This window comes from Lepidochelys kempii, chromosome 7 (assembly GCF_965140265.1).
Source record: "Lepidochelys kempii isolate rLepKem1 chromosome 7, rLepKem1.hap2, whole genome shotgun sequence".
In the NCBI taxonomy this organism is placed as follows: Eukaryota; Metazoa; Chordata; order Testudines; family Cheloniidae; genus Lepidochelys; species Lepidochelys kempii.
Window position 1 is genome coordinate 28,110,409 of NC_133262.1, and position 9,513 is coordinate 28,119,921.

The 9,513-nt window shown below is 43.9% G+C and overlaps 1 protein-coding gene across 2 annotated transcripts; it reads left to right on the forward strand.

Annotated features, from left to right (window-relative positions):
- The first annotated feature begins 4,366 nt into the window (after positions 1–4,366).
- SELENOK (selenoprotein K) lies at positions 4,367–8,970 on the forward strand. Of its 2 annotated transcripts, none has more exons than XM_073351545.1 (4): positions 4,367–4,475; positions 6,872–6,962; positions 7,944–8,024; positions 8,874–8,970. In XM_073351545.1, exons 1-4 carry the CDS (start codon positions 4,457–4,459, stop codon positions 8,968–8,970), a joined length of 288 nt encoding a protein of 95 aa, XP_073207646.1. In that variant the 5' UTR covers positions 4,367–4,456. The 2 variants fall into 2 exon arrangements, with proteins under 2 accessions (XP_073207646.1, XP_073207648.1); XM_073351547.1 differs by having other exon boundaries at positions 8,874–8,961.
- The last annotated feature ends 543 nt before the right edge of the window (positions 8,971–9,513 follow it).

Sequence of the window (9,513 nt, forward strand, 5' to 3'; positions counted from 1 at the left end):
CGCAGCGGCTTTTGGGCAGCAGCTCCACCGCTCTTCCGGGAGTGGCGGCCAATCAGCGGCAGCTCTGCCACTCATGCGGCGGCGGCAATTCGGCGGTGACTGCGTGGGGCGGCAAAAGTGGTAGAGCCGCCCCTGTACACTGCACTTTGATTCCGGGCACTGTGCAGGACATAGTGGACAGATCTGCAGCAGTGAGGTTTCCGAATTGCGGTGGAGCAATAGATCCACCCCACACATCCCTGTTTTGGCCCCAGACCACGTTGCCACTGAGTGCCTCAAGAGAAAGGGCTACTTTTCTATGGTTATGCAAGCATTGTGGAGCACCAGGGGACACTTCACAGATATCAGTATGGGCTGTTAAGGGAAGTGCATGATGTTCACGTCTTTAGGAACACAGGACTGATCAAGCTTGTCTGCTTCCCGACAAGCAGATTACCACTGGGAATGTTGAAGTGTCCGTTGTGACCCTTGAGGGCCCAGCCTACCCCTTGCTCAGGAAGCCATACCCCTACCAACTTGATGACACCAAGGAATGATTCAGCTGTCTGCTCACCAGCTGCAGAATGGTAGATGAATGTGCTTTTGGTCATGTGAGTAAACACTGCCCTTCAAAAGATTGGATCTCAAGGAGAAAAATATCCCCACAGTTGCAGCTGCCTGCTGTGTCCTGCATAATGTAAGTGAAGTAAAGGGGGAAGAGTTTCCACTGGGGTAGATGGCAGAGATGGAGCCCTTTAACCTTCCCCTCTCCAGTATTTAAAGACAGAGCTTATTAGAGTCAATTGAGAGTCATTGTTTCTGTTCAGTGATTACTAGAGCTGACATCACTGAGAAGCAGGTCTAAGGTTATGCCTTAGTTCTGGTCTAGGAACAATGGTAAAGTGAAAGAATGCAGAAGCTGTACTGACAGTGAGGTTCTCTGCTACCCCGTGAAGTCACTAAGAGCTGAAATCTAGACATTTCTGAATTTCTAAGTGGTGGAACCTCAGAACATGGGATCACAGATGCAGCAGTGAGCATCCAAAAGTGGCAGCAACTGACCACCAGCAGCGGAGAAAAGCAGCCAGTTGTAGAGGTACTGATTGACACACACCCCGCCCTGGTATAGAAGGTGAATGTGACACTGCACCCTATATTCTTCACAGTGGTATGGTTATGTCTTATGAGGTGTCTAAGGAAAAGTTATGATTTGCTGAATATGATTATCCTATTTGTATGAATGTATCATTTTTGTACCTGAAGTTATGAATATTGACTATATATCTGTATTCCAAATGTGCTACTCTAGAAAACACCCACAGCAAGCCTTTCAGGTATAACAATGAAGAAGCTAGACAGTGCTGATGGTCTATCAGCAAAGACAATGGACAAGCTTAGCTTTCCTGTAAACGTTTCAGCCAGCTTGTAAGTAACGGCTGCTATGACTCAACAAGAGCATGATATTGAACTCCATTTTGGCACCTGTACTTTTCCATAAACTGGCTGGGAATGGAGTTTGGAGCAAAGGGTTCCTGCCATATCGTACAGCTATATCTATGTCATAGATACACTTGCATATTATGGCACACGTGTACTACATATCAGAGACATATGTGATGTTATGGGATTTGTAATGCCCTGTATTACATACAACTTCATACCCTATTACATACCTCTGTCTTGGGCATGTGATTAAGCATTTTGCTAAACATGGGCCTAAGTCTTAGAAAATGAGGAGTCCTTGTGAGGTCAGTATTGACTATTAACATACTCATGCACAGTTACTTGCTGATTTTATTCCTCTTATTTAACAGTTCTGTAATATCAAATGTATCCAAAATGCCTTCATGCTGAAACTATATGCAAAGTATAAAAGACATCCAAATCCTCAAGAAGCTTGTTTTATGTTTCCTTAGCACACAAGGGATCCATTCACACTTACTCTATGCATTAATATGAGATATTAAAAGCGTAAAAATATAGCTATATCACTGTAATATATAAATACTTTCATTTTTAATTATGATTAATTATCCAGTTCTATTGTGAGTTCCTTGAAACATTGCAGACTATTATCTTTAAATATACATTACTATAACATTTTTTCAAGCTTGCAAGTGAAGCAGCATATGCTTAAGAGTTTGCAGGATCAGGTAATTCATTTTTAAGAAGGATTTTTTTCAGTAAAAGGAAAACAAAGTTACATATTAACTGGAAAACCAAATGCACATTGCTTGCAGTAGGTATGTAGTAACATGTAAGGTACAGGAATTCTTTAGTAGAAGTAACACTGGTTTCAGAATCAGCTTGTAAAGTAAGGTCTTTATCCAGGAAAAAAAAGAACAAATAAAAACCAAAACTCAAGTGCTTAACTTTACACAGGTACACACCAACCAAAGTTCACCATTGGGAAAAATTCAAGCAAGATAATATAGGTTTCAGAGTAGCAGCTGTGTTAGTCTGTATTCGCAAAAAGAAAAGGAGTACTTGTGGCACCTTAGAGACTAATAAATAACAAATAAATAAATTTGTTAGTCTCTAAGGTGCCACAAGTACTCCTTTACTTTTTAAGATAATATAGTGTCTGTAATGAAGTCCACTCACCACTCATGTCCAGGCTGGCTTCGCACTTATTTCACTGCCCATGGTAACTCTTCCTCTTCCAGTAACTTAGCCCACCAACAGAGTCACTCTCTTAAATCCACCCCTTCTGGGATCACAACTCTCCAAACTGAAAGTCCCCAAAAGTGTTCTTAAAGACAAACAAAAATCCTTTGCACCTCTCTGGGACTCTTCCTCAGCCAGTTGTCAGCTCAGCCAACAACCCCCTTGTTAGCGGCAATAACCCTTGGTGTGAGCTTGTATACCCCCTTTCTTAGGGCTAGGAGCAGTTCCATTATATACTCTGCACTCCAGCCCAGGGCCCTGTACCAAACAGCTAGGTCGGTTCCTTTACCCAGGCTGCAATTGTCCCTGCCACTTCCTACCTAGCCTCTTAAGTTTTCATGTGGGTCTTTGCTTAACCAGTGTCTCTCCCAGGCTTTCCTACCTCCAGAGTTTTGACTAGTCTCTTCCTTGTTTGGGTAGGGCCTTTCCCTGACCTCCTAGTCTAAAGAACTTCTTACTGTCTGAGCTTTCTGCTTGCTTCTCTCACTCTCCATCTCATTTCCTCAGATAAGCTTTATCCTTACTTAGGTCTAGCTCTCATTCACACTACCACATCCACCTTCTGCCCTTTGTGGGAAATGTGCCTGACTCTGCTCAGGTGGAATCATTGTGTAATCAAGTTGGCTTAGCCTCATGCTCTCCAGCCCACAGGGCAAGCCACTCTCTTACAGTGCCCTTAGTGAATATTTGGGGAGTAAGTTGTACACACAAGTGGTGACATGTGAAAAAGTACTAACCTGCTGGAGAGAGAGGAAAAATAAAGGTGAGGAAAAGCAGTCATCACTGCTGGATCAATGGGAATGAAAAAGGCCATGACAACAGCCCAAGGAATTAGATAATATTGAAGTCATGTGATGACAAAAAATAAACTTATGCTATAGAAGAAAGAAAATATAAATTTTAAATGAAAAGTGTAAATTGCAAAATCATATAAAGATAGAAAGTGTTATAATAAAAACACTGCGATGTGATTGTTTAGCTGGCAGCATCAATTTTTACTATCCTATTCAAACCATAAATTACATAACACAATGACATCCATATGCATTGTTAGCCAAAGTAAATGATCACGTGCCAAGGACAATAAGAGTAATAAAAATACAGTTGTTAAAATAAATACATTAGGAGTGAAAATAATGTAGTCTGGTGTACAGGTAATGGAGCATCATTCAACAGCAGATAAGAGCCGCTATGAGGCTATACGCAGACAAGTTACACCAACACCCCCGGGCAAGGGATTCTTTTAAACACCAGAAACACCTATGATAATTATGAAAATGTTTAGGACAGTGTGTTTGTAAATGATTTCACTGAATCAAGGCTCCCTTGGGCGCTCTGTACATCCTTTCAGATGAAGAGGAGATACCTGGGCTAGGTCTTGGACCACCCTGTTCCTTTCACAGCCCTGGGGAGGGGATGCTGAGGTGGACCGCCCACAGAGAAACACCCGTCTCTGCCCCCCCAATCTGGGCAACCACTACGGAGCACTCTCCCCTTTTGCAAAAACTCTCATCCCTTCTGCCCTTCCCTACCCTGGGGTTTCCCCTTCTCCTCCTCTAGCCTCTCCCCTTCCCCTCCTCTGCCCGAGCCAACTGTACCCACCTCCCACCTTGACCGGCCTCCTCCTCTGCCCCCTTTAATCGCCCCCGCCCCCTTATTATTATTGTGATTATTATTTTTGGAGGGGTCAGGGCAAGGAAGAGCAGCGCCTTCGGCGAGAGTTACTGCGCATGCTCCGTAGCCGCCCCGGAGGACGTCGTGCCCGGAAGAAGCGACTTGCGACACGACAGCGGCGCGCGGAGGGGCGGCCATGGTTTACATTTCGAACGGTGAGGCGCGGGGGCGGGGGGTTGAAGCGCCGGGAAGCCGGCGTGGGGTGGGGGCGAGGGGCTCGGTCCCTGGTGCAGGGCGGGTCGCTCGGGAGCGGGACCCGCCCGCAGCCCTGCGCCTTCTCCTCACCTCGGGGGCCTGGACAGCCCGGGCGCCGCTGCTGTGCCAAGTGCGGCGCTGTCAGGGGGGCCTGGGCTGCTGCCGCCTGGCGGAGCCTGGCTCGCACTCGCGGGGGCCGCCGGCAGGCGAACACCAGGCTAAGGGGGCCCGGGAATCGAAGTGGGGCTGAGCTGCCAGCAGCAGCACAAGTCACCTCAGGTTTGGTGCCCGGCTGTGCCCCCTGCCTGAAAAATCTCCCTGCCATTGAGTGTAAAGCGATGGGCTGTGAAACCTCAACCTTAGCTCTCTGTCTAGACGGAAAGGTGCCTGCAGACGGCCAGGGCTTTGGAGCGGAGCCCGGGGCTGGAGCGCGGAGCAAGTGGCGCTGCAGGTTTTTGCCTGGAGCGGAGCCGGAGCACCGCTCCAAAGCCCTGGATGGGACACTGTCTCTTCCTCACTGTGTCACTATTAAAGTAGACACACGTAATTATGAAGCAGAGGCCATAGGCAAGACCCTGCTTCAGCTGATTCTCACAAACTTATCTGGCCCTACTATTCTGTATTTCCTGTCCTGAGCCATGTTAATTTGAAAGGCATCCGAATCTCCCAAAGTCTAGAGACAATAATAAACGTTTTTCTTGCTAATGTCGCATGGCAAAGTCACTATCAAGTATTAGAAACTTTTCAACTTAGCCCTCAACCCTTCATGTCTAACTTTCTGTTAGCCTTTGTTCTATAATGGTTAATGTTTAGTAAACCGCTTTGTTAGACTTTATGAGCCTGTCACGGAATAGACTTGTTATTAGCCCAAGGGTGGGCAAACTTTTTGGCCAGGGCCATGTCTTGGTATGAAAACTGTATGGTGTGCCATGAATGCTCACAAAACTGGGGTTGGGCTGTAGGAGGGGGTGAGGGCTCTGACTGGGGGTGTGGCCAGAAATGAGGACTTCCTGGTGCAGGAGGAGGCTCTGGGCTGGAGCAGGGGATTGCGGTGCAGGGGCGGGAGGCTCTGGTTGGAGGTGTGGGCTCTGGGGTGAGGGATTTCAGGTGTAGAAGGGTGCTCCAAGCTGAGACCAAGGGGTTCAGAGAGCGGGAGGGGGATCAGGGCTCGGGTTGGGGGTTAGGGCTCTGGGGTGGGACTAGAAATGAGGAGTTCAGGGTGTGGGAGGGGGCTCCAGGCTGGGGCAGGGGGTTGGGTTGGGGTGTGGGAGGGGGTCGGGGTGCAGGTTCTGGCCGGTGCTTACCTCAAGCAGCTCCTGGAAGCAGCGGTGTGTCCTGGCTCCTATGCAAAGGTGCAGCCAGGCGTCTCTGTGCGCTGCCCTGTCTGCAGGCACTGCCCCTGCAGCTCCCATTAGCTGCAGTTCCTGACCAATGGGAGCTGCGGGGGTGGCGATTGGGGTGGGGGCAGCATGCGTAGCCCCCTGGCTGCCCCTAAGTGTAGGAGCCAGAATGGGGACATGCAGCTGCTTCCTGGAGCCTCAACATGCACATGCAGAGTGGCCTCAGACCCCGCTCCCTGGCTGGAGTGTGGGACTAGGGCAAGCCCTAGACCCCGCTCCCCAGCAGGAGCTTGAGGGTCAGTTTAAATTGGCTGGAGGGCTGGATGTGGGCCCCGGGCAGTACTTTGCCCACCCCGTATTAGCCCCTATGTAGTACATTTGTAGCCAGTTAATCATTAGTCTAGACTAAAGACTGGCCTGGACCAAAACTCCAGGGGTGAAATGCTGGCCCGATTGAAGTCAGTAAGAGTTTTGCTATTTAATTTGGTGGAGCCAGATTTGCACATGATATCTAAACCCCACCAATCTTGAGGAAGCTAAGAACTGGAACTAAATTGTGTAGCTCAGGCTTATCTCTAACTCAGACCAGGAAAATAATAGAAACTTTGGTAAATATATTTTGATAGCAGATAATGGTTTTCTAAGTAAAAATATTGCCACATCTGAAACATAAACACAGAATTGTTCTTCATGGTTAATTTACCTTGTATGCAGTGCAAATTTTGATGGTGGTGGTTCACTTTATATAAGTGAATCAGCTTGTGCAGTTTTATTTTTACAAAGGTGTAATATAACTACAGGAAAAGAAACTTGCCAGTGGCAATATTTGTAAAATGTATTTTCTCTCTGACATCTGCTGATTCACTGTTTGTGATATTTGCTGGTAATATTTTTAAATATCATTGGTAGCTGATGAATAATAATATATTTTTTTTCATTTAACGTACCATACAATGGAATTGATTTGTATCACTGAATGGCATTTTAATGTATTTACTGTATCCTTTATGTTATAGGACAAGTGTTGGATACCCAGAGTCGGGCTCCTTGGAGTTTGTCATTTATAACCGACTTCTTCTGGGGAATAGCAGATTTTGTGGTTTTATTGTAAGTATTCATATAATGCTTAAGTATTGTCAAGTTACTAAATGAAGCAAGTATTAATTTGCCTTGGAGAAACAAACACACAAATATACATATTTTGCAAAGCAATATTATAGAGCTACTACTTTGTTGCAAATGTCCACAGTAGTTCCCTGAGCATGTTAGGTCTTTCTTCTGTTCCATTTCATGCATCAGAATGGATGGCTTTAAAAAATACTCTGTATGAATCTAAAAAGCTGGGAGAAAACTGATACTAACTCATTACAGCTGGATTTTAATGTATCGTAGCTGCTGTCAGCTAAATATTGATCATTTTAGTCATGATTACTTCTAATTCTCTAAATAGTTATTGAAGGGTGTATGTTTTGGTGGAATTGTTTCTAGTACTCAGTCAAATAAGTGTATCAACAAACCTTGGGGCAGCAATGCCTAGGTCAGTAGCTTCTAGCTGGCATAAAAATAACCGCAGAGTGGTAATCACAATTTACTTCATGCATGCGCAAATCAAGTTTAGATTCTGTCTCAACTCCAGGTAAATTAGAAGACTGAATGACACTTCTGCAGACTTCACTTATGCTTTTCACTGTTTAAATTCCAGGTTTGACTTTTATGCACACCTTGCAGTTAGAGAAGCTAGAATGTACGCAAGTACATATGGAACATGTTGTATAATGCTTAGCATTCAACTTAGGTTTATTTCAATCTTAAATCAATTTAGAATTATTTAAACTCTTTACTCAATTTTTGACCCATTAACTAGTAGTTAGAAATAGAATTTCTGATCTCCTCTTATTCAGAAGTAACAAGTAACTTGAAAAATAGTATAAACCAAGTATCCTTTCTGGTGCTAATGTACAATACTTCCATTATTGAACACCCGTTACTGCTTTTGCATCCAGTGTTTTGCCATATATTCCAGCATTGCTGAAAAACTGTTAATTTCTAGCATTCAACTCCTATCACTCTTGTTTCCTTTATTTTTAGCTTCCAGAGCATTGTTCAGCCAGATTTGAGAAGGAGAGGCTATACATCTTCCTCAAACTCAAGATATGATGATGGAAGAGGGTATTGCTTTTCTTCAGCTTCCTATGTTTAGATTATTATTTTATTTTTTTTATGTTAGGAGAATGTTTTAGCATAAACTGTTTAGAGTCATGGTGCTTTACTTTAACTAAGAACAAATTGAGAAGTCATACCAAGAAATTTAAGACATATGTAACTTTATATAATACAAGATCATCATTTTCTTTTACTTTATCTGTTGCATAGCCTAAAATTCAAGAATACAACTCCTAATTCATATTTAACAGCATTTTCCAATTGTATGTAGTAGAAGGTATTACATTTTTCTTGGTTTTATTTGGCTGAAATCTTTCTCTTATTATATATTCATGGGTTAGACCTTTAGCCTACACATAGATAACTTCTCACTTCCATGTGGAATGGAGGGCTTAGGCGACCATAATACTAAGATACATACCTTCCTATGTCTGTTTTTTTTTTTTTGGTTGGTTGGTTTTTGCAGACTGTGAAGAGTCTGGACCAATAAGCAGTCTCTGTCACAGGATAGGAGTCAGGATCTCTTCATGAATGGTCCTAGCCTCTTATGCATCCCCTGATATCTGCCAATTTGAGGGAAACTTTACTTCTGAGGGGAAGGGGTAGTTAGGAGCAGTCTTCACAAGGGAATCCTTATGGAGATTTTCTTGTCAGAAGCTTCCTCCTGCGGCTTTTCACATGGAAGGGGTCAATTCGGCTCTTTGTTTTTAGCAGTCAGGCACTTGCAGTACAAAAAAGGGGAAAGATGTTGTAATGGGAACTTAGGAACAGTGTATTTGCACCTGATGGAGACCATTGTCATGGTTGCATAGTGATGGACAATATTTACCGAAGTTTTCCCCACTCTCTAATTAGGCCTCCAGGAAATCCTCGTCGTAGGATGGGTCGGATAAATCACGGCGGTGGAGGTCCCAGTCCACCACCCATGGCTGGAGGAGGATGAGGAAGGTAACTTACAGTTTGTTATATCATGCTTAGAACTTACTTCAAAAGCAATGGAAGTCTTAATAAGAATTAAACTTACAGGTAGAATTCATAATAATAAAAGAATAATGGGTAATTTTACCCTGCTCTTGCAAAAGTTATTAAAAATAAATGAAAGAAAAGTCAAGGGAATCAGAAAACTACATGATAAACAAAAAGGAGTATATTTATAGACTTCTTATTATACTTGTGGTTCAGAAACTTCCACAAGAATTCCTTACAGATTTTTGATATATCTTTCTCTAGGCAACGAGAGATAGAGAGATACATAATATAATTAGATTTGCTGGGGTGCGATTGGAAATGTAAAATAGAGCTTTATACCTTTTTGATTCATGATTTCAGTCCCATGCAGATCAACAAGGGAGTGAAGCTTCCCACTATCTAATGGATATCTGGTGGTCTGTGAGAGATCAAATGCATTTCATCTGTATCGCCTTAGCCAAGCATCCACTTCACATCACCACCCCAACAGTTAGCACTGATTACCAACTTTATAGGCTGTCTCAGC

Bases quoted from the DNA above. Each gene is read 5' to 3' on its own strand.
- SELENOK (XM_073351547.1), top strand. The intron at 6,963-7,943 runs GTAAGTATTCAT...CTTTATTTTTAG, and splicing joins GCAGATTTTGTGGTTTTATT to CTTCCAGAGCATTGTTCAGC. The intron at 8,025-8,873 runs GTATTGCTTTTC...CTCTCTAATTAG, and splicing joins AGATATGATGATGGAAGAGG to GCCTCCAGGAAATCCTCGTC.